This window comes from Ranitomeya imitator, chromosome 6 (genome assembly GCF_032444005.1).
Source record: "Ranitomeya imitator isolate aRanImi1 chromosome 6, aRanImi1.pri, whole genome shotgun sequence".
Taxonomy (NCBI): Eukaryota; Metazoa; Chordata; class Amphibia; order Anura; family Dendrobatidae; genus Ranitomeya; species Ranitomeya imitator.
Window position 1 is genome coordinate 75,835,891 of NC_091287.1, and position 25,290 is coordinate 75,861,180.

Sequence of the window (25,290 nt, forward strand, 5' to 3'; positions counted from 1 at the left end):
CTCATCCTTGAATGGCAAGTTGCGGTGGCCTCCGAGAACATGGGCGCCGGGAAAATGGCCGCCGGGCCGGCGCACGCTCAGATTCAGATCTTGTTGCCAAGATCTCGCCCCGAGATCTCGGGAGACGAGATCTCATTGACGAGATTTGAATCTAAGCGGGCGCCGGCCCGGCGGCCATTTTCCCGGCGCCCATGTTCTCGGAGGACACAGCAACTTGTCATTCACGGATGAGCGGGGGGCCTCCGGGCTTTGACGAAATGCCGTCGGAGCCCCCACTGAGCCCAGAGAGCCACTGCCACAGCCCCGCAACACAGCCCCTTCCCGCAACACAGCCACAGCCGCACCAGCATGGGATGGGAGGCTGCATCGGGACCGCCGCCACATGATATGTAAGTATATTGCGACTACAAGACGCACCCCCATTTTCCCCTTACATTTTTGGGGAAAAAAGTGCGTCTTGTAGTCCGAAAAATACGGTAACTATCCTCCTCCTGACCTGTGACATTCTTCTTACAGGCCCTGGATATCCAGAGCCGGATACTAAAGCGCCTTCCTCTTGAGCAACCAGATATGAATCCCCGACAGCAGCAAGTGGCTTCTAAGATTTGTGTGCAACTTGCTGACTATTACGTAGAGGAAAAGGATTACCCTAATGCTCTAAAATACTACAAGGAATCAATATCGTACTCTGACACAGATAACCAGGTCAGTGTATGTGATTTGGACATTAAAATGTATTAGCAGATGGAATCACTTTTCCAGAAATGTAATAAATTTGTTTGTTTTTTTGTCTGCGAATTGAGATACTGATTTGGCTTTTATCCTGTCATATTCCAAGACTCGCTAAAGGGTTGATTGTGATCACTACTTCCGACAGGTGGCGCTATAGAGTTCAAGTCCTCTTTTTACATATTTTTTTATAGTGATTTCAGGGCATTTTTAAGGCTGCCGTCACACTAGCAGTATTTGGTCAGTATTTTACATCAGTATTTGTAAGCCAAAACCAGGAGCGGGTGATAAACGCAGAAGTGGTGCATATGTTTCTGGTATACTTTTCCTCTATTTGTTCCACTCCTGGTTTTGGCTACAAATACTGATGTAAAATACTGACCAAATACTGCTAGTGTGACGGCAGCCTCAGAAAAAAAGTATTGTTTTTACAATGGGTTTTTCAAAGAAGCATAACATTTTCTTCCATCGCATTTTTTTTATTTTTTTTTTTTGCACTTTTGGTGCATTTTTTTTACTGGTGTGCTACACTCCGACTTTGGCTGTGACCCAAGGCTCGCAGAGAAATATCACTGTATACCACTTCTACATCCCAGCATAATGCAAGTGTATGGGGGAATATTGCAACCCCCAAGACAGCAGTGCGGCAAGCAGCTGCCTCTGACTCTTGGCAACTTGGTTGTCTCAGTCTCGGTGCCCTCCGAGTCCCATTCACTTGCATTATGCCACAATGCAGCGGTGGCACACAGCAATATTTGGCTATGCTCCCTGCGCCTCCTCCAATGTTGCCCTGCATACAAAGCCTTATGATCTGTGGTGTTTTTTTTAAAATGTATATGAATTTTAAAAAAAAATGCTTGGAAAAAAAAATCTGAATGAAATTTTTTTTTTTTTTTAAAAAAGCGTATTTTCCAAACCTAAAAGAAATGCTGCAAAATAAACTGAAGAAGCCTGCTGGTGTTGAGAGGAGGCTGGCAGTGACCTTGTTATATGTTACATTTCGTCAGCACATTTTCAGATGAGGTCAATAAAATTGGCAGCAACAAAAGTGAGTCTCACAGAGCTGGCACAGTCACATACAGTAGCTGGAAATATTATTCGTTAGTTCTGAAAATAACATTGGGCTGAAGCGAGACAAGGACTTCTGTGCATATTGTGTGCGCTCACACTCTAGGAAGGCTTTGAGCCGCACAGTGGGCCTCATTTATCAAAACTGTCCTTGTTGCCCATAGCAACCAATCACAGCACAGCTTTCATTTTACCAGAGCAGTTTAAGAAAAGTAAGCTGTGCTGTGATTGGTTGCTATTGGAAACAAAGGCAGTTTCTCTTTTAGACTGTTTTGATTAATGAGACACACAGTTTGGAGTTAAAGGTTCGGAGAAGCTGCCGCTTCCTTTCTGCACTTCTTTGAGCTGCCTCATTTATCTTCGTAAAATAGATGTCATATGTTATCACTACAAACGGGCCATGGATGGATTTGCTATAAAAATGTAAACAAGCATCTTTGCATGTGTATTCCCATCGTCAAGACCCTATCCCGATATAGAGTAGGTGTAATAATAATAATATTTGCAAATACCATCGATTAGAAATGTAGTGTACGTAGTTCTCCTGATACTAGGTTAATATTATTATTATTATTATTATTATTACACCTACTACATATTGGGTAGAATCTTGGCAATGAGAATACCCCTTTAATTGCCAATATACACTGCAAAACAAACTACAACATTCTTCGGCCGTCTGACATCATTAACCACAACTGCGACCGCTTGTGCCCCAGAGCCCAGCCACTGCCCGCAGCACAGCTTGTGCCCCAATCATGACCAGGCTTTTTCATAAATGTGGTTTTAAGAGCTCTAATTTTTTTCAAACTAATATTTAAAATAATTTTTCTCCTTTTTGATACGTGAGGCCTAATTGTTATGTCATTTTGTGTATATATATATGTATATATATATATATATATATATATATATATATATATATATATATATATATAATAGTAAAAAGAAGGCAGCACTCCAAAAATTTCAGGTGAAAAAGGATGAAGTTTTAATCGACCCACATCACTGCGCGACATTTCGGCAGGCTTGAAAAAGGCTCAGTGAGCCGAAACGTCGCGCAGTGATGTGGGTTGATTAAAACTTCATCCTTTTTCACCTGAAATTTTTGGAGTGCTGCCTTCTTTTTACTATTTGGTATACATGTTGGATTAATGTTTGGACCATTTTATCCACCATTGGTGAGCATTGTGCTGTTCCATTTTTTTCTATATATATATATATATATATATATATATATATATATATATATATATATATATAATTATTATTTTTTTTTTTTTTGCTGCTATATGAGGTAAAGATAAAGAAAAATTTTCACATTTCTTTTACGCCCACAAAGTACCATCAAAATATATTTTAAATTGGATTTCCCTTTCCATAACCACTATTTTTATATATTGGACATGTTTTTTTTGTTGTTGTTTTTTTCTTACAGTGGTAGTAACAACCGACTGGCAATGAATTTCTTTTTTTTTACCATCAGTGTGTAATCAGTGTATGGTCCGTGTGTCCATTTTAACCATCAGTGTGTCATCAGTGTGTGGTCCGTGTGTCCATTTTTACCATCAGTGTATGGTCCGTGTGTCCATTTTTACCATCAGTGTGTAATCAGTGTATGGTCCGTGTGTCCATTTTTACCATCAGTGTGTCATCAGTGTGTGGTCCGTGTGTCCATTTTTACCATCAGTGTGTGGTCCGTGTGTCCATTTTTACCATCAGTGTGTCATCAGTGTGTGGTCCGTGTGTCCATTTTTACCATCAGTGTGTCATCAGTGTATGGTCCGTGTGTCCATTTTTACCATCAGTGTGTCATCAGTGTGTGGTCCGTGTGTCCATTTTTACCATCAGTGTGTCATCAGTGTGTGGTCCGTGTGTCCATTTTTACCATCAGTGTGTCATCAGTGTATGGTCCGTGTGTCCATTTTTGCCATCAGTGTGTCATCAGTGTATGGTCCGTGTGTCCATTTTTACCATCAGTGTGTCATCAGTGTGTGGTCCATGTGTCCATTTTTACCATTAGTGTGTCATCAGTGTATGGTCCGTGTGTCCATTTTTACCATCAGTGTGTCATCAGTTTGTGGTCCGTGTGTCCATTTTTACCATAAGTGTGTCATCAGTGTATGGTCCGTGTGTCCATTTTTACCATCAGTGTGTCATCAGTGTGTGGTCCGTGTGTCCATTTTTACCATCAGTGTGTCATCAGTGTGTGGTCCGTGTGTCCATTTTTACCATCAGTGTGTCATCAGTGTATGGTCCGTGTGTCCATTTTTGCCATCAGTGTGTCATCAGTGTATGGTCCGTGTGTCCATTTTTACCATCAGTGTGTCATCAGTGTGTGGTCCATGTGTCCATTTTTACCATTAGTGTGTCATCAGTGTATGGTCCGTGTGTCCATTTTTACCATCAGTGTGTCATCAGTGTGTGGTCCGTGTGTCCATTTTTACCATCAGTGTATGGTCCGTGTGTCCATTTTTACCATCAGTGTGTAATCAGTGTATGGTCCATGTGTCCATTTTTACCATCAGTGTGTCATCAGTGTGTGGTCCGTGTGTCCATTTTTACCATCAGTGTGTGGTCCGTGTGTCCATTTTTACCATCAGTGTGTCATCAGTGTGTGGTCCGTGTGTCCATTTTTACCATCAGTGTGTCATCAGTGTGTGGTCCGTGTGTCCATTTTTACCATCAGTATGTCATCAGTTTGTGGTCCGTGTGTCCATTTTTACCATAAGTGTGTCATCAGTGTATGGTCCGTGTGTCCATTTTTACCATCAGTGTGTCATCAGTGTGTGGTCCGTGTGTCCATTTTTACCATCAGTGTGTCATCAGTGTGTGGTCCGTGTGTCCATTTTTACCATCAGTGTGTCATCAGTGTGTGGTCCGTGTGTCCATTTTTACCATCAGTGTGTCATCAGTGTATGGTCCGTGTGTCCATTTTTGCCATCAGTGTGTCATCAGTGTATGGTCCATGTGTCCATTTTTACCATCAGTGTGTCATCAGTGTGTGGTCCGTGTGTCCATTTTTACCATCAGTGTGTCATCAGTGTATGGTCCATGTGTCCATTTTTACCATCAGTGTGTCATCAGTGTGTGGTCCATGTGTCCATTTTTACCATCAGTGTGTCATCAGTGTATGGTCCGTGTGTCCATTTTTACCATCAGTGTGTCATCAGTGTATGGTCCGTGTGTCCATTTTTACCATCAGTGTGTCATCAGTGTGTGGTCCGTGTGTCCATTTTTACCATCAGTGTGTCATCAGTGTGTGGTCCGTGTGTCCATTTTTACCATCAGTGTGTCATCAGTGTATGGTCCGTGTGTCCATTTTTACCATCAGTGTGTCATCAGTGTATGGTCCGTGTGTCCATTTTTACCATCAGTGTGTCATCAGTGTGTGGTCCGTGTGTCCATTTTTACCATCAGTGTGTCATCAGTGTATGGTCCGTGTGTCCATTTTTACCATCAGTGTGTCATCAGTGTATGGTCCGTGTGTCCATTTTTACCATCAGTGTGTCATCAGTGTGTGGTCCGTGTGTCCATTTTTACCATCAGTGTGTCATCAGTGTGTGGTCCGTGTGTCCATTTTTACCATCAGTGTGTCATCAGTGTATGGTCCATGTGTCCATTTTTACCATCAGTGTGTCATCAGTGTATGGTCCGTGTGTCCATTTTTACCATCAGTGTGTCATCAGTGTGTGGTCCGTGTGTCCATTTTTACCATCAGTGTGTCATCAGTGTGTGGTCCGTGTGTCCATTTTTACCATCAGTGTGTCATCAGTGTGTGGTCCGTGTCCATTATTGTGTCTAAGGGATTTGCTTTTTAGGGATTGGCCAAGACCTTTTCGTTCCAGTGAGTGGAAATCTTAAGGATTCAGCATAGAAGAAATTTTGAACATTTATATGCAAACAACTTTATGGGAACAGTTTCAGTTTAGGGAAGGCTCTTTTCTGTTCGAGCGTTACTGCGCCACTGTGCACAAAGCAAGGTCCATACAGGCGTTGTCGGTGTGTTTGGTGTTTAATATCTCGACTGGCTGCACAGAGCCCTGATTAAACTCCATCCGGGGGTCTGCTGATGACTCCCGTCACTGTCATTACAGAACTCCTCTGAAACTCTGCCTTCACAGTAGATTTCTGCCATATGCTTCAGCATCGCTGCACATAGCACAAGTGTTCTGATGATCGCATAAGGGGGGGCTAACAAAATCAGTGGAAAGTAATGCATATATTTGGTATCACCACATTCAGAAAAGTCCAGTCTATCAAAATATAAAAACAGTTAAACTGATCAGAAAGGAAAAAATTCAATAGTGTCAAAATTATGTTTTTTGATTGAAACAATTTCACAAAAAATGCTTTAAAGGGAACCTGTCACCTGAATTTGGCGGGACCAGTTTTGGGTCATATGGGCGGAGTTTTCGGGTGTTTGATTCACCCTTTGCTTACCCGCTGGCTGCATGCTGGCTGCAATATTGGATTGAAGTTCATTCTCTGTCCTCCATAGTACACGCCTGCACAAGGCAAGATTGCTTTGCACAGGCATGTACTACGGAGGACAGAGAATGAACTTCAATCCAATATTGCAGCCAGCATGCAGCCAGCGGGTAAGCAAAGGGTGAATCAAACACCCGAAAACTCCGCCCATATGACCCAAAACCAGTCCCGCCAAATTCAGGTGACAGAGTCCCTTTAACAAGCAATAAAAAGTGACATCTATCCCAAAATCGTACAAATAAAAGAACTAAGTCTCGCTCCGCAAAGAAACAATCTATCTCCATCGGATCAAAAATAAAAATGTTGCAGTCTCGGAAAATGGTGACACAACTCCCCCAAATTTTTTTTTTTGCAAACTTCAGATTTTTTTCATTACTAAAATAATTTTAAAAACTTGACATGTTTGGTATCAGCGTAATCGTATTGCATAGTCATTTTTATCTCAAAATTTACAGGGCAAAAACAATTCCCAAAAAACAATTGTGGGTTTTTTTCACAATTTCACCGCACTTGGAATTTTTTTTTTTCGGATGGGACTCGCCATTCAAGGTCTATAGGTCCGCAAAAAAAATGACGTACGAGTGTGGTCCGATTTTTACAGTCTGATATAATGGAGAAGGTGGAGAATGTTATTTTTATTTTCTCCACCTCTGAGAAAATCAGATCGATCTCACTCTGATCAAACTCTGATCAGAGTATGTTTCGCATAATCAGACCGTTTTTTTGGGGTGGAGAGAACAGGTTGTGTGACCCTATGACTAGCGATATACTTGGTGATCACCAATACTCTGAGCGTGACAAGAGTACTGCCTTTTTCTACCGGGCCTGAGCTGTGGAGCTGAGATTCTGGCTGCAACATTGACCACTAAAGCACTTGTCTAGAGCTTTCTCTCTTCCATTTGTCAGGTATTGCTGAAGATGACACATCTTTTCTTGATAATGGATGACCTGGATTCCTGCCAAGCACAATGTAAAGACCTACTTCAGGACGAGAGATATAAGGACAAGGCTACAATGGTAAATTCCTTATTTTTTGAGTTGTGATTTATAATAAAATGCTTTTTAGTTTGAATCACAGACTTATACATCTTTAATGTAAGCTTACACGTTAATGTAGACTTTTGAGCTTCTTAAAGGGTTTTTTTCAGAATTTTTTTAAATTGTGCGACGCATAGAGCATGTTCTTAAACAATGAATTATATAAAACTCCACCTCAGATTCCTCACTATCCCAGCACCACTGCAGTACTGGGAACTGATGATTTCATATCCATCAGTCACCTGACCACTGCAGCCAATCACTGACCTCAGACGTCATGTGCAAACATCACCGGTGATGCAAGTGATTGGAATCATGAGAATGATAATGTTACCTATGGGACATTTAGTATTTTATTTTCTACTGTCTGACAGGTGATGGCAGATATCATGTTTCAGAAGCAGGAATATGAGAAAGCGATAGAATATTTTCAGCAGGTTCTGGAAAAGACGCCAGGTGAGGATGTTATTCTTGATCTGTGTGTCAGAAATGTTGAATTCATAATTGCATAGTTAAGAATAAAATATTTACCCAGGTGAATAAAAGCTATAAAATATAGTGATTAGTGATGAGCGAGTATACTCGTTGCTCGGGTTTTCCCGAGCACTCCTGGGTGGTCTCCGAGTATTTAAGACTGCTCGGAGATTTAGTTTTCATCACCGCAGCTGAATGATTTACAGCTATTAGCCAGCCTGATTACATGTGGAGATTCCCTAGCAACCAGGCAACCCCCACATGTACTCAGGCTGGCTAGCAGCTGTAAATCATTCAGCTGCAGAGATGAAAACTAAGTCTCCGAACACTAACAAATACTCTGAGACCACCCGAGCGTGCTCGGGAAAACCCGAGCAACGAGTATACTCGCTCATCACTAATAGTGATGTTAGTTAATAATGGACCTTGTTGCCTATTGCCAATAATTGGCTGTTATGGACAACAAGGTTAGTTTATTTAAAAGAAGACCATTTTGATAGATGATGCCTGCTGGTAAAATATTTGGGAGAGGTCTCAATGCCACGGCATGGCTGTAGTGTGGTCTCATTTTAGCATTTTGCATTATAACCACAAGACCAGGACCCTTCGCGGTTCATCTAAACCAATCTTCAATGATGACTGGGTTCTTTGGTGGTTTAAATGTGGTTAACTTGACCTTTTAAGACCTCATACAGATTATGTTGGGGGACAAAATGATTGGATGGTTTCAATGTAATCCCCGATCCTTCTATTTATGATGCAGTACAAAAGGATCGGCAGTGACCCTCTCATAGACAACGCAGGAACCCATAACTGAACATTCCTGTACATGGGTGTGTCAGGAGAGATAGCGGTCGGTCAAAAAATAGTTCGCTCAACAACCACTGTATATATTGTGTATGGCCACCTTTAGGAAATGCACTTTTTAGTGTCGCTTATTTCAGCCGTATGTAACCAATATGAGCGAGGATTTATCAATTTATGATGAATTTTTAAAGTGTAAAGATGACTTTAAACAGAAAGAATCCCCTTTCCATGTTTTCAGATGCTTTTTGAGCTACTGATTTTATCCATCATGAATGGTAAGCACTGCAAATAAGTGTTCAACCAATGGGGCAGGGATGAATATTTTAGCACCGCTGATACATAAATGTTGGGTTTTTATGTCTGTTTTTGAATCTAGAAAATTTTCCAGCTCTGAGTAAATTTGTTGATCTTCTAAGAAGAAGTGGAAAACTCACAGAAGCCCAACGATACTTTGATATGGCATTAGAACAATCTGCAAGAACTACACTTGAACCAGGATATCATTTTTGTAAAGGCCTCTATTGCTGGTAAGGAAGAACAAAAAAAACCCTGAAAAATACAGATTAAAACTCTGTTCACACTAGGAGGGAACTGACCATAAGTGGTTAATATTCTTACAGCACCAACACAATGTAAATGAGGAATTACATGTCATTGCCACGTTGAGTCCTCCAGATTTTGCCACCATTATCTGTACTTAAAGGGGACCTTCCATCAAATTTTTCATGTTAAAGCAGGATGTAATGGTGGCTGCAGAGCAGAAGCTTTTTCAAGCAAAGTTCTCAATTGAACCTTGCTGCTTCTCTTTTTTTTTTCTTTATATGTATTTTCAAAAAGATGAAGGCAACACTCAAAATACAATTTTCAGTGGTTTATTGACCAATGGTAACAAGGCATCGTTTCATTCCAACTGTGTAACTTTCTCAAAAAACGAAATGTTGCCTTCTTACCATGGGTCAATAAATCATTGAAAATTTGACTTTGGCGTGCTGGGTTCATCTTTTTGAAAATAAGTTGAAGTTTGATATTGCATGGAGGGCTCTACGTCTGCCATCTGCTAGTCTTGCTCCTTTATTATATATATATATATATATATATATATATATATATAATTTTTTTTCCATCCCTTGTGGAAATATTAGCAATTAAAGTATTTGAAGGAAGTATTTATCATGTAATGAGTTAACATTCACTTGGACTTTAAAAGTTATCAGACAGTTTTCACTGGAGGAGGCACCTACTTTTTCTACCTGTATGATTCTGACCAATCATAAGCAGGTAGCAACACTCAAGGGAAAGAAGAACACGCCCCCACTGTAGCTTAGAGCAGGTGACTCAGTGTATGAGATGTAATGATACAGCTCTGATATCCTGGTCTAACCTACTGTATAAGACAGTGTGGGGGAGGGGTAATGCAGCTAAGAGAATGTGAATAAAAATCAACTTTTATTTCGTAATCAAGAAAAAAGTGATATTATAATAGAATCCACATGCATCCATATATGTATGTACATAGGATCACAGCTATAAAGATTGTGATCATAGCTGTGATCCACTAAATGCCAACGGGATACAAGGATGTAAGGAGTATTGTATTTTACACAGGATTCTTGACCAAAGTCCCTGATTAATTATTGGATAGATAGATTAATATCCATATTTACAGGTCACCATAAAAAGAACCTTACAGGATTTATGAAGTGTAACCCTATGTTTCATTGTAATATGGTAAAGAGGTCTACGCTGACTGCTATACAGCACCAGTCAACTAACATTCGTATTTATTGATATATCGAATCGAAAACTTCTGATCTGGCTGGTGTAATATATACTGTATATATATATATATATATATATATATATATATATATTATATATAGTATAGCAGTAGTTTGATTCCACTGTTGCCACTCATATATAGCAGCTAACACCTACTGATGGCAGGCGTGCCGCTGTGGTCAAGAATCCTATTTAATATTCAATACTCCTTCTATTATAATATCACTTTTTTATTGATTGTGAAATAAAAGTTAATTTTTATTCCCATTCTCCTTCACTCTTTTTTCCCTTCCCCACGAGTCTACTCTCTCTCTGGTGGGGTACACCTATGTAAATAATGTCCAATGAGATATAGCAATCTCATTATTGAAGATTGCCAGTGGCAACTTTGTCCATTCAGGTATTAAAAAGGATCTTTATAGCAATGACTTAAATATCTGTTTTGTAACCTGAGGGATGTAGAATACTTTTTTTTATATACCCAAGAAACTATACAATTTTTGCATTTTCTCTTCCAGGCACATAGGGCAACCTAACGAGGCACTGAAATATTTTAATAAGGCGCGGAAAGATAATGACTGGGGTCAAAGAGCCATCACCAACATGATCCAGATCTGTCTTAATCCAGACAATGAGATTGTTGGTGGAGAGGTGTTTGACAACTTGGAAGACGAGAACAGGTAACATTTTTCTATGATTTGATTTTTCCATTTTACCAATAACTTACAAGGTAACGAACCACAGATACTGCAGGACGTCTAGATGAAATAGATACAGGCATCAGCTTGGACAGGTAGTCTGGAGACGGGTCACATTATAGTGCGGTGTCACTATGGCTGCATTTTCCATGAATGCATTTTTGCATTAGGTCAATGTCTGATTTAGTCTCGTAGGGGAAAAGAGGGATTCTGAGAAATTGGGAGTTCGGACAGCGGAGAAGTTACTGAAGAAGTTCCACCCTCGTACTGCACAAGGACAGAACCGGCTAGCCATGCTGCAGGGTTATTGCCTTATGGCCACCAGAGACAAAGGCAACATTGAAACTGCGCTGAGCACATTCACAGATATGGCCACCACAGAGGTAACAATATATAGGTTTGGAATTTCTGTAATTGTGTTAATATTATGCTGAATTCTATAATTTACTTATGGGGATGGGTAAACTGTTATTTCACCAATGGACTAAGCTATGATGGTTGATGCACAGTGGTGGAAATTTGCCTATTTCCGTTTTATTGTGATGGCCATGTTTGCACAAGTAACAGGAAATACAGCCATGTTGCATTTTAACAAAGAATCAATTAGTGTCTTAAAAAAACATCAATTTAGTATTTTGACATCATGCAAAATAAGTAACAAACCGGGATTTTTCCCATCCGCGACTATGGAATGGAGATTCTCGCAATGGTCGCCATTCTCAGGATAGCGGGATTGCCATCTATCATATATACATTCATGGCATGTGTTATGGATATGCCATAAATGTGCAAGAACGAGGAATCTTATTGAAAAATGACAACCGATATGGCTTAATCTTTTACCAATAATGTAAAATTCGGCCACACAATACCGAACCCCAATTTTTCAAATAAATGGACAATGTTTCAATGCCCTAAACTGATGTTTGTTGACTTATGGTTGTAGAAGGAGAATACCTCCGTGCTCCTGGCCGTAGCTCAAGCTTACATGATCCTGAAGCAAACTCCCAGGGCAAGAAACCAGCTAAAGAGATTGTCCAAAGCCCACTGGACCTTAGAAGATGCTGAAGATCTTGAAAAAAGTTGGTTGCTGCTTGCAGACATTTATATCAAATCAGGAAAATACGACATAGCAACAGATTTGCTAAAGCGATGTCTTAAATACAATAAGGTAAGCGGGAAATAATAAATTCAGGGTCCTTATGATAGACAGGTTCCTGCGAACAATACAGATAATAGCTAGCAAGTATTAAATGCTGATTTTCTTTCTAAAAATGTGCAGAGAAATCTACCACATCTGAACCTTGCAACATGAATCAGTATCCTACTATGGAATTTAAAGGGGTTTCCTGTTATAGAAAAAAAATAAATACGGTAAATGAAATGTCATTAAATTCCTAAATACATTTAATGGCAAATCCCAATCATTTTTCCACTGCGGTAATCAATGTAGAATTAAAATGGCTTCCATCCTGTTACACTGAAGGTGGGGAGCCTCTGGCCATTTCTTTTGGCCCACAAGAACATTTCCGGAGAACAGTGTTTTACCAGCCTGCCCTTTAATTCCTCCCTTGACTGATTACGTGCACGCAATGAATGATTTCATCCTGACGCTGGTCAGGGTCAGTATCATGATGTTCCTTGTGGGAGGAGGGAGCGCCATGTGATTCTGTCCCCGCTATGGTGGAAGCCATCACAGTGTTTCCTATGTAATGAATACAGCAGCTTGTGCGTCCTTTGTAATGTATGTACACCACCCCCAGTGTCTCTTATGTGATCGAGACTAGTGTATTTACAGTACAGGGAGTGATGTATACATGTGTCTCCTATGTGATACATATATGCCAGCCCCAGTGTCGCCTCTGTCCTTTATATACAGCAATCTCTGTGTCCCCTATTTGACTGTCCTTTATATACAGCAATCTCTGTGTCCCCTATATGATGTATACACAGGACTCTCAGTGTATCCTTTGTGATGTATACACCACTCTTAGTGTCTCCTGTGTGATGTATACACACCAGCCAAAGCATCTCCTTTATGATATATAAACACCAGCCTTGGTGTCTTCTATGTCCTTTATATACAGCAATCTGTGTCCCCTATATGATGTATATACAGGAGTCTCAGTGTATCCTTTGTGATGTATACACCACTCTTAGTGTCTCCTGTGTGATGTATACACACCAGCCCCAGCATCTCCTATGTGATATTTATACACCAGCCCCAGCGTCTCCTATGTGATATATATGCTCCAGGCCCAGCGTCTCCTATGTGATATATAAACACCAGCCCCGGTGTCTTCTATGTGATATATACACCACTCCACTTTTTTTTTGTTTCACCACTGGAGTGGCATCACTAATGTAAGTTCCCTGCCACTAGCATTACATTCACGAGCCGCTGACTTCATCTGTTATTGACTCTGCGCCGGTCAGCGTCAGCCTTCTGCAGTTTGTGACCTGCCAGATCTCTCCAGTGATTTGTTGGTGAGCCGGAGATCACTTATCAAGTAAGTCTAAGGCCCCCTTCACATGTCCGTGTTTGCAGTACGAGTGGCATCTGTTTTTTTCATGGATGCCACATATACCCATTATAACCTATGCTTCTGTGCACATGTCCGTGTGAATCACATGGAGATGTCCTTTTTTTTCCTACAACAGAGTAACAAGAGCCAGTATAAATCTGTGGGTCCGTGAAAAACATGTACAGCACATGGATGGCATCCGTGTGCCATCCGTGTTCTGTACATGTTTAACATTGCAAAGTATATGAGAAGCTTTGTAATTTTATTCTGGAAAAACGTGAATGGCATACTGATCCAAATTACTGATGACACCAGTGCTGTTTTTTCTGGAACCAGTTTTACACGGACATTTGAAGGAGACCTAAGGGAGCTAGAACGATGTTCTCATTGACTTACATTGAGAGCTGATGACCATTACCTCGGAGTTCCGGTCAATCAGAACTTGCAGTCTGGTGTTGGATGGTGGAACGGGACCGTAACGGTGCCAGGAACAGCTGAAGACAATAGCTGGTAAGTATAATACTTGTGGCTCCAGCGCTGTAATAAAAAAAAAAAGCTGGAGTGGGCTGTAAAGGAGCTTTTCCTCTAGTTTTTAAAAAGGATAGAGATCATTATATGAGAAAGAGGCAATACTTACCAATACAATGCCACCTGCTCTGATTGACTGCATGCTCAGGGGCATCATGACTTCCAGTCCCAGTGGAGAAAATTAGAGCGGCGTTACTGGAGCGTTGGGGAGAAATCCATTAGTAAGTATTGCTTTTTTCGTTTTTACAAATCCTTACCCTATATATTTTTTAAACATAGTGGGAAACTCCATTTAAACTCTTGACTCTGAGGGCTCTGCTTCAGTTTCCATCCTGACTAGGTAGCACTTTGGGCCTAACCATAATAAGACTACTGTTTCCAAGTTCCCCTCTTAGCACACATGCTGCATGCAATCAGGAATAATGTGCAGTTTTCTTCTATGGATCTTGAGACACATCCACTGGATGCTTCTGTTTTAAAGTGTGGATCTATGTACATAAACTTTTAATTATCATAAAGAAACAATAAGATCATCTGGGCCTGGTAGTTTGAAAGGAACTAATTTATTTTTATGTAACTTATTCCAGTCTTGTTGTAAAGCTTATGAATATCTTGGGTTCATTATGGAGAAGGAGCAGTCATATAAAGATGCTGCAGAGAACTACAGACTCGCCTGGGAGTACAGCAGTCAGTCCAGCCCGGCTGTAGGTGTGTATTCTCTACAGAATAAGATGTATGGATGATATTACAAGTGCTTCTCACAAAATTAGAATATCATCAAATAGTTAATTTAATTCAGTTATTCAATACAAAAAGTGAAACTCATATAGAGTAATTACAAACAGAGTGATCTATTTCAAATGTTTATTTCTATTAATGTTGATGAATATGGCTTACACCCAATAAAGTTTGGACACACCTTCTCATTTAAAGATTTTTCTGTATTTTCATGACTATGAAAATTGTACATTCACACTGAAGGCATCAAAACTATGAATTAACACATGTGGAATTATATACTTAACAAAAAAGTGTGAAACAACTGAAATTAAGTCTTATATTCTGGGTTCTTCAAAGTAGCCACCTTTTGCTTTGATGACTGCTTTGCACACTCCTGACATTCTCTTGATGAGCTTCAAGAGGTAGTCACCGGGAATGGTTTTCACTTCATAGGTGTGCCCTGTCAGGTTTAATAAGTGTGATTTCTTGCTTTATAAATGGTGTTGGGACCATCAGTTGTGTTGTGCAGAAGTCTGGTGGATAAACAGCTGATAGTCCTACTGAATAGACTGTTAGAATTTGTATTATGGCAAGAAAAAAGCAGCTAAGTAAAGAAAAACGAGTGGCCATCATTACTTTAAGAAATGAAGGTCAGTCAGTCCGAAAAATTGGGCAAACTTTGAAAGTGTCCCCAAGTGCAGTTGCAAAGACCATCAAGCGCTACAAAGAAACTGGCTCACATGAGGACCGCCCCAGGAAAGAAAGACCAAGAGTCACCTCTGCTTCTGAGGATATGTTTATCCGAGTCACCAGCCTCAGAAATCGCACGCTAACAGCAGCTCATATTAGAGTCCAGGTCAATGCCACACAGAGTTCTAGCAGCAGACACATCTCTACAACAACTGTTAAGAGGAGACTTTGTGCAGCAGGCCTTCATGGTAAAATAGCTGCTAGGAAACCACTGCTAAGGACAGGCAACAAGCAGAAAAGACTTGTTTGGGCTAAAGAACACAAGGAATGGACATTAGACCAGTGGAAATCTGTGCTTTGGTCTGATGAGTCCAAATTTGAGATCTTTGGATCCAACCACCATGTCTTTGTGCGACGCAGAAAAGGTGAACGGATGGACTCTACATGCCTGGTTCCCAGCGTGAAGAATGGAGGAGGAGGTGTGATGGTGTGGGGGTGCTTTGCTGGGGACACTGTTGGGCATTTATTCAAAATTGAAAGCATACTGAACCAGCATGGCTACCACAGCATCTTGCAGCGGCATGCTATTCCATCCGGTTTGCGTTTAGTTGGACCATCATTTATTTTTCAACAGGACAATGACCCAAACACACCTCCAGGCTATGTAAGGGCTATTTCACCAAGAAGGAGAGTGATGGGGCGCTACGCCAGATGACCTGGCCTCCACAGTCACCAGACCTGAACCCAATCGAGATTGTTTGGGGTGAGCTGGACCGCAGAGTGAAGGCAAAAGGGCCAACAAGTGCTAAGAATCTCTGGGAACTCCTTCAAGATTGTTGGAAGACCATTCCTGGTGACTACCTCTTAAAGCTCATTAAGAGAATGCCAAGAGTGTGCAAAGCAGTCATCAAAGCAAAAGGTGGCTACTTTGAAGAACCTAGAATATAAGACATAATTTCAGTTGTTTCACACTTTTTTGTTAAGTATATAATTCCACATGTGTTAATTCATAGTTTTGATGCCTTCAGTGTGAATGTACAATTTTCATAGTCATGAAAATACAGAAAAATCTTTAAATGAGAAGGTGTGTCCAAACTTTTGGTCTGTACTGTATGAGTTTTACTTTTTGTATTGAAGAACTGAAATAAATTAACTTTTTGATTGATATTCTAATTTTGTGAGAAGCACCTGTAGATTTCATCACAATGTGTCCGCATTTCCTGTGATTGTTGTATATTGCTATGTAAGATTTCATGGTGACCTCTTCATTCGTGGGTAATGGTCATCATATAGGAAAAGGTTTATATTGAACATGTAAAAGAGTAATATCAGTACAGAGTTCTGTCTGTTCTCCTGGCATTTCTTTTTGGTAACTATTTATATTCCAAATCTAGAATATCCTTTCTTAGAATTGTATGTTCTTCTGTTACTGTTATTTCCTCCTGGAAATGTAGAATTAAATTGACAGCTGGGTGTTGGCATTTATCTCATCAGTGGGACATGCTCCTACAAACTGGCAGTTTACAAATACTGAGATGTGCCCAACTGTATAGGAACATACACTATTGACAAGGTTTAACAAATAATGTCCAGATTGTTTTTTTTTCTTCCTGTGTTTGTGTTGGTACATTATACATTGTCATGCTGCTGGCCTGGATGTGAACAGTGCTGAATTAACCAGGGCAGCACTGATTTGAACTGGTCCAGCTTATAAGCCTTCAGGGGGAGATGAACTGCAATGTACAGCTGCTTTTGGGCTACTGCAAAGTCCCAGAAACTGTTTAATAACACTCAATGGGGCTAGAGAGAGGTGATTGGGATTAGGAGATAATGCACATTTTCAGATCAAATGTTAGATCAGAAAAGTCAGAGTAGACAGCAGTGTGAGCAGCCTCCTCTTACCTCAGCACCACTGGTATCTCCAGTATTAGATCATATACAGTGGGTGGACATCAGTGTGAGCAGCCTCCTCTTACCTCAGCACCCTGGTATCTCCAGTATTAGATCATATACACAGGGTGGACAGCAGTGTGAGCAGCCTCTTCTTACCTCAGCACCCCTGTTATCTCTAGTATTAGATTAGATAAACGGCGGATAGCAGTGTGAGCAGCCTCTTCTTACCCCAGCACCACTGATGTCTCTAGTATTAGATCATACACAGGATGGACAGCAGTGTGAGCAGCCTCCTCTTACCTCAGCACCACTGGTATCTCCAGTATTAGATCATATACAGTGGGTGGACATCAGTGTGAGCAGCCTCCTCTTACCTCAGCACCCTGGTATCTCCAGTATTAGATCATATACACAGGGTGGACAGCAGTGTGAGCAGCCTCTTCTTACCTCAGCACCCCTGTTATCTCTAGTATTAGATTAGATAAACGGTGGATAGCAGTGTGAGCAGCCTCTTCTTACCCCAGCACCACTGGTGTCTCTAGTATTAGATCAGATAAACAGGGTGGACAGCAGTGTGAGAAGAAGCACTTGTCCTTTTACTATTCTACAACAAGTTTCTGTCAGCAGACATATTAATGGTCTATAGTGATTACCTCCCTAGTTATTTAGAAATGAATTTTTTTTAACATTTTAAATTATTTACCTTCTATTCCCAGAGATCGTCTTTAAAAATCAGCAATGTTATTCAATGTAGCAGACTTGTGAGCGACATCTGTTTGAACAAATAAATTGTCAATCCTTATCCCCTGTATAAAAACTTCCTCCCTGGAGACTATGGATATAAAGACTCTAATATAATATCTCAAATATCCCCAAAGTGAAAAACCAAGACTAAGAAAATATAATAAAATAATATATGTCGGGTTGTGTAAAGTATATTATAGGGCAGTCACCTTGTTAATTTATGTTAAGGACCTATAACTCTGCCCTTCACCTCGCCAAACAGACCTACTTCACCACCCTGATCTCCTCACTATCCAACAACCCCAAGAAACTTTTTGACACCTTTCACTCCCTCCTCAGGCCAAAAGCACAAGCCCCTATCACAGACATTTGTGCTGATGACCTGGCCTCCCACTTTATAGAGAAAATAGACAATATCCATCACGAAATCCGCTCCCAATCACCAAGTTCAGTGACTCCCATCCCTCCCTGCATCTCCCCTGGCTCACTCTCCACATTCAATCCCATCACAGAAGAAGAAGTCTCCACGCTCCTCTCCTCTTCTCGTCCGACTACATGCACCACCGACCCCATTCCCTCACATCTCCTCCAGTCTCTCTCTCCAGTCGTCACAACTCACCTAACTACAATCTTTAATCTCTCCCTCTCCTCTGGCATTTTCCCCTCCTCCTTCAAACACTCTATCATTACTCCATTACTAAAGAAACCCACCCTCGACCCATCCTGCACAAACAACTACAGACCAGTCTCCAATCTCCCCTTCATCTCTAAACTCTTGGAGCGCCTGATATACTCCCCCCTTACCCGTTACCTCTCCACTCACTCCCTCCTAGACCCTTCACAGTCCGGTTTCCGCCCCCTACATTCAACAGAAACTGCACTCATCAAAGTGACCAGTGACCTTCTGACAGCAAAACATAACGGTGACCACTCTCTGCTCATTCTTCTCGACCTTTCTGCAGCTTTCGACACTGTTGACCACCCTCTCATACTCTCTAGGCTCCAGTCACTTGGCATTAAGGACACTGCTCTCTCCTGGTTCTCCTATCTTTCTGACCGCTCCTTCAGTGTTCTGTTCTCTGGCTCCACTTCATCTCCTCTTCCTCTCACTGTCGGGGTACCTCAGGGCTCAGTCCTTGGCCCCCTTCTCTTCTCTCTCTACACGGCCCCAATTGGACAGACCATCCGCAGATTTGGCTTTCAGTACCATCTTTATGCCGATGACACACAACTACACACATCCTCCCCTGACCTTACCCCAGCTGTACTACAAAACGCCACTGACTGTCTGTCTGCAGTCTCCAACATCATGTCTGCTCTCTATCTGAAACACAACCTCTCCAAAACTGAACTTCTTCTGCTCCCGCCATCTACTAACCTCCCTAAATCTGACATTTCCCTCTCCGTGGGTGGCACCATAATAATAACACCCCGGCAGCAGGTGCGCTGTCTGGGTGTTATGTTTGACTCCGATCTCTTCTTCACCTCCCATATACAATCTCTTGCCCGCTCGTGCCGCTTACACCTAAAGAACATCTCTAGAATCCGCCCTTTTCTCACCATGGAAACAACAAAAACCCTCACTGTCGCCCTGATCCACTCCCGCCTGGACTACTGTAATGCTCTACTAATTGGCCTCCAACTAACTCGACTTTCCCCTCTCCAGTCTATCCTTAATGCAGCAGCCAGGGTTGTCCATCTGGCTAATCGTTACTCGGACGTGTCCGCTCTTCGCTAGTCATTACACTAGCTGCCCATTCATTACAAGATACAATTCAAAGTACTTGTTCTCACCCACAAAGCGGCCTAACCGACCTCTGCGCTCTGCAAATGACTTTCGACTAACCTCTGCACTAATCCGTACCTCCCACTCCCGACTCCAAGACTTCTCCTGCGCTACGCCAATCCTCTGGAATGCTCTACCCCAAGATATTAGAACCATCCACAATTTGCATAGTTTTAGGCGCTCGCTCAAAACACATTTGTTCAGAGCGGCCTATCACATTCAGTAATCAAAGTCATTTTATGTTTGTGTGTGTGTAGCCCATTCACTATCTCCATCTATCCCCCCCCCCCTGAAGATGGCTGGACCATGATTGTAAATACATCATTGTAAATACACACCTGTACTTTGTATCTCCCCCACCTCATTGTAGATTGTAAGCTCTCACGAGCAGGGTCGTCTTATTTCGCTTTAATTATTGTATTGTTAACATTGTTACTTATGACTCTTGTGTTTGAAACTGTTAATCTGTAAAGCGCTGCCGAATATGTTGGCGCTATATAAATAAAGATTATTATTATTTATTATTATTGTTATGCCACCTATCCTGGTTCCTACGTGGCCGTGGAGGTTGGCATCCTACAAACATGCAAATGGCGCCCTCGCTCCTCATTGACTCACCCTGGTAGTCGCTGTAAAGCCCTATGGAGATGATAGCATTTAGATGCATACTGCTCCAACCAAGCCCCATTAAAAGTATAGGTGATAATGCCCCACCAACGGTGCAACAACTCATAGTGAGCTCAATGGTGTGAACCGTCATAACCCAAAGTGAAGGCTATACTGAACTATCTAAATATAGGACTATTATACAAAGAGAACCAAAATCAATCTGGACTTTATTAGTTAAGCAGCTGGAGACAATTCACCTAGAAAGCTCCAAAATACTAGAGGTAATGATATATCACCACAGAATTTGCCAGCCAAATATATACAGTACATAAGCAAAAGATGGTATCGGATCTTAAGTCATTATGCGGTTAAAATCACATTAAGCCCATAACATTCATGTGCAAAATATATTGGATTAAAAAAGTAAGTCATGTGTCCCATTCTAATATATAGAACTCACTAGGTAGTATAAAAAACAGTATATTAGCAATATTATACTAAAAAATGTACAAAGTATGATTCACTCGACGCATTTCCCCTCAAATAGGCTCATAAGGAGTACTTACTGAGTAAGTTCATATAGATTTCCTCCTAGCACTTAGCGTATGAGTGTAGTGGTACTGATCCCCTCAGTAAAGTGCCCTGTGCATAATACGGATGTGATGTTCAGATGGGTGGAAATACCGCTCAATAGCAGTTGACAACATAGTTCCCATGATGCAGCATGCCAAATGATTAGCCTTTTAGCACCATTAAATATATGTTCATTACATCAATTGCCATTCAACCCACACCTGTATCACGTAGGTGTGGGAGGGGACATAGCCTAATCATGCAGTCAAGTGATAAGGCTAAACTGGAAAGCAATTGTACTTCAAAACAAAATGTTCTAAGCCTCACTGTCAGTCCATGGCCACCAATAGAGGACGCTGCTGGGATGACGTCCATTGCGGCCGTCTTTGCACATGCGCATTTTATTTTGTAGCGCACTTGCAACTGCCTTACCACATGATTGGATGATTAGGCTATGTCCCCTCCCACACCAATGAGATCTACCAATCTACCAAAAGATAATTAACTAATAAAGTCCTGATTGATTATGGTTCTCTGTGTATAATAGTCCTATATTTATATAGCTCAATAAAGCCCTCACTGTGGATTTTGACGGTTCACACCATGGTATGTAGCGACTTGATCCATTGAGCTCCCTATGGGTTGCTGAACCGTCGGTGGGGCCTTATCAATTATATTCTTTAATAGGGCTTGTTTGCAGCATTATGCATCCATGTAATTAAACAGTTGAATATTTAGGCCATCATCTCCATAGGGCTTTACAGGGACTACCAGGGTGAGTCGACGAGGAGCCAGGGTGCCATTTGCGTGTTTGTAGTGTGCCAACCTCCGCGGCCAAGTAGGAACGAGAATAGATGGCATAACAGGGTGACTCCCCTATAATGTACTTTACACCACCCAACATAGACTATTTTATTACCGTATATTTTTTTCGTTTTTCACACGTTTTGGGGATATTTGAGATATTATATTATGAAGCCAACATTAGGTTCTAATTAATAACAATAAGGAAATGTTTTTATATGTCTATATTCTGTGGGTCTATATTAAATAGTATACACTATGTATATATATTTTTTTTAGATTTATTTCAGACTATGGATATAAAAAAGAAATAGAGAGCAGTGTGATTATTGTTATAATAATATAAGTGGTAGAAAAAAAAGTATTACAAGAAATGGATTGAAGTGAAGAGGAAAAATGTGTTTGATATTTCGCTCATTGTTCCAGGATTCAGACTTGCATTCAACTATCTGAAAGACAAGAAGTATGTGGATGCCATAGATATTTGCCATAAGGTAAATAGTGATTGGATATTTATATTGTTACTTTAACATCCAGTCTTCCTAACATATATTAACTTTAAGATATTGCTTTCTAGGTACTTAAAGCCCACCCTACTTATCCAAAAATGAAAAAGGAAATATTGGAAAAAGCTCAAGCCAATCTCAAGCCATAAGACGGCGGCCTTACAGCCATATCTGTCATGTGTACTATTACCACAGTGTTCCTTTTATGTTATTGTTCCCAAAGAATTGATATCAGAAATAAAAGGTTGTTGTCTTTTTAATGAGTTGATAGTTTCTTGTGAACTCTTAGGCCAGTTTCACTTGACCGTTATTCACAGTCTGAGTGCAGACCATGATGTCTGGACTGGCCACCAATCTCCTGACCCAAAATCAAGAGCACTATAGGCATAAATGAGGAAATTGAGTTTTTGTCAGGCAGGTCATACGCAAACCATGAATTTCGAATGTATTTAACCAGTTTAACAGCAATTCAAATGGCTCAGAGCACACACTACCGGTCTTACATTAAGCCTGTAAGAGTTAGACCTCTCACATTTTTATAATTAAGACTGAAGGATGTCATGACCAAGTCATACATCACGACCAAGTGTTGCTAGGAATTTTCATTTCACATTAAACTTTAAGTCTAAATAGGATTCCGATGACCCAGTAAATGGGGAAAATGCTCATTCGTTCGGTGAAATTATCTTTTGGTTTGGCCAGCAGATCACCGTTCTCAACAGCACACATTGACCTTCGTAAACAGGACCTGTGCTGCTGCAAACAATGGCAGCCAATGTGTTCTGAAGAATATATTACAGACATTCGATTGTCATGCTGGACGACCCATCTTCAATGCTCTTAGGAGGTTGTTAGCCAAAATCTCGCAATACATGACCCCATCGATCCTCCCTTCAATATGGTGCAGTCGTCTTGACCCCTTTGCAGAAAATCTCCCCCAAAGTATGATGTTTTCTCCATCATGCTTCACAGTTGGGACAGTGTTCTTGGGATTGTGCTCATTCTTCTTCTTCCTTCAAACACGGTGAGTGGAGTTGATGCCAAAAAGTTCTATTTTGGTCTCATATGACCACTTGACCTTCTCCCATGCCTCTTCTGGATCATCCAGATAGTCATTGACAAACTTCAAACAGACCCAAATGTGTGCTGGCATGAGCAGGGGGACGTTTTTAGATTCTGTTACTCATAATTGAGGTGTACCTCCGATAAAAATTACAGTTTCTCCATTATTTTTAGGTGGGAAAACTTTGCTAAATTGGCAGTGTATCAAATATTTATTTTCCCCACTGTATAGAAGTGCGTTTCCATGGTATATTTTGTTATTTTGGACACAAAGATGAGATGCGAATTATGGAAGAATTGTTATAAGATTTGAATGGAGATCAGTAGAAGAAAAAAAAAATAGTTGCAGACATACATTTGCATGAAAAGGTCCAAGTAGTGATGTGAAGATCTCATCCAACTAGTGAAAACAGATTTCAGATCAAATGTACTGTGCGTGAAACAAAGACTTGTGCATCTTCTGTAGTATTCACAGCAGTTTATCATCATACATGTAGATCTGAGATCTCATATGTTCTACATAGTCGTGGAAAGAAGAAAGGGAGATGGAGACAGTATTGGATAGGCTTAGTTGACTGTGATTCCTGCATGATTAAACTGCTGCATATGGGAACGTAATATCTGGTCTACAAGGCCAATAAAACATAGCCAGATATACGGAAATATCTGTGTAATTTATTAAGACATATTCATATTCTCAAATTTAACCAGCAATATGTTATAGAATATATTCCTGATACTGTAACTTCACAACAGGGCGAATTCTGAATGAAAGACATGTAAATGTAAGCAATTTTTCACGTCCCACAAAACAAGCCAGTGTCAGGGCATCAGTGATTTGGTTCAAATTATATTACGGTATCTTATTTGACACTAAATTACTGTGATATTTATGATAATTAACTCATTAATATGGACACTGTACACGTGGACAGTCAGTGACAGCATTAGGGCTTATTCAGATGTCTGTACAAATCGGTCATAGAGTTGGACCACAATATACAGATTGGCCGTGGGTCTCCCGACCCGAGCATGACAGCTTCATATATTTCGATGTCGGGGTCACACTAGCATATCACATCCAATGCGATACGCTAATGACTCTTGGCTCCTGTTCTGCTGCTAGGGAGCCTGTTCAAGTGACTGCACTCAAACACGAGGGGAGTGGCCCGGGCGCCGACGGCAAGTGGGCCCCTCTGATGGTCCAGGGCCGTGTCTGTGATTGTGGCGGTCCTGCACTACCACTTGCCTGAGGAGCTGGACCGGACACACACAGGCTGGGGGCAGGTGTGCGAGGCTTGTTGCAAGCTTATATTATAGCAATTTAAATGTCAGATATTATTCTGAGTTACAATGCCTCCTCACTGAAAGACCAGTGTTACCAGCAGAGTAGGCAAAAAACTATATGAAACATAACCTTTAATAATACTCTAAAAAGGCCTTAAGCCACGATGCATATTAGAGAACAAAACATACATAAATTGCAAGTGCTCCAAATAACCATGCTATAGATAAAAAAAAAAAACGGGGCAATCTCACCAAAGTAGAACCTCCTTCTTTATTGTCTGAATTGAAGATATTTCTGAATATGAAGCAATAGAAATATACAGGACAAAGGGGGTACTACATTGGTGAGATTGCCCCAGTTTTTTTTAACTAGAGCATGGTTATTTGGAGCACTTGCACTTTATGTATGTTTTGTATGCATCGTGGCTTGAGGCCTTTTTAGAGTATTATTAAAAGTTATGTTTTATATAGTCTTTTGC

At 40.8% G+C, this 25,290-nt stretch overlaps 1 protein-coding gene across 2 annotated transcripts in view; it reads left to right on the forward strand.

The window, feature by feature from the left end:
• Positions 1-22,720, forward strand: part of TTC21A (tetratricopeptide repeat domain 21A) — an 87,300-nt gene extending 64,580 nt beyond the window's left edge. For both annotated transcript variants that reach the window (XM_069729779.1, XM_069729780.1), the window contains 10 exons: positions 517-705; positions 7,195-7,305; positions 7,701-7,782; positions 8,984-9,134; positions 10,905-11,066; positions 11,272-11,467; positions 12,031-12,255; positions 14,725-14,845; positions 22,383-22,450; positions 22,534-22,720. In XM_069729779.1, coding sequence (XP_069585880.1) covers positions 517-705; positions 7,195-7,305; positions 7,701-7,782; positions 8,984-9,134; positions 10,905-11,066; positions 11,272-11,467; positions 12,031-12,255; positions 14,725-14,845; positions 22,383-22,450; positions 22,534-22,611 — 1,383 coding nt within the window. In that variant the 3' untranslated portion in view covers positions 22,612-22,720. The remainder of the gene's footprint in view (positions 1-516; positions 706-7,194; positions 7,306-7,700; positions 7,783-8,983; positions 9,135-10,904; positions 11,067-11,271; positions 11,468-12,030; positions 12,256-14,724; positions 14,846-22,382; positions 22,451-22,533) is intronic.
• The last annotated feature ends 2,570 nt before the right edge of the window (positions 22,721-25,290 follow it).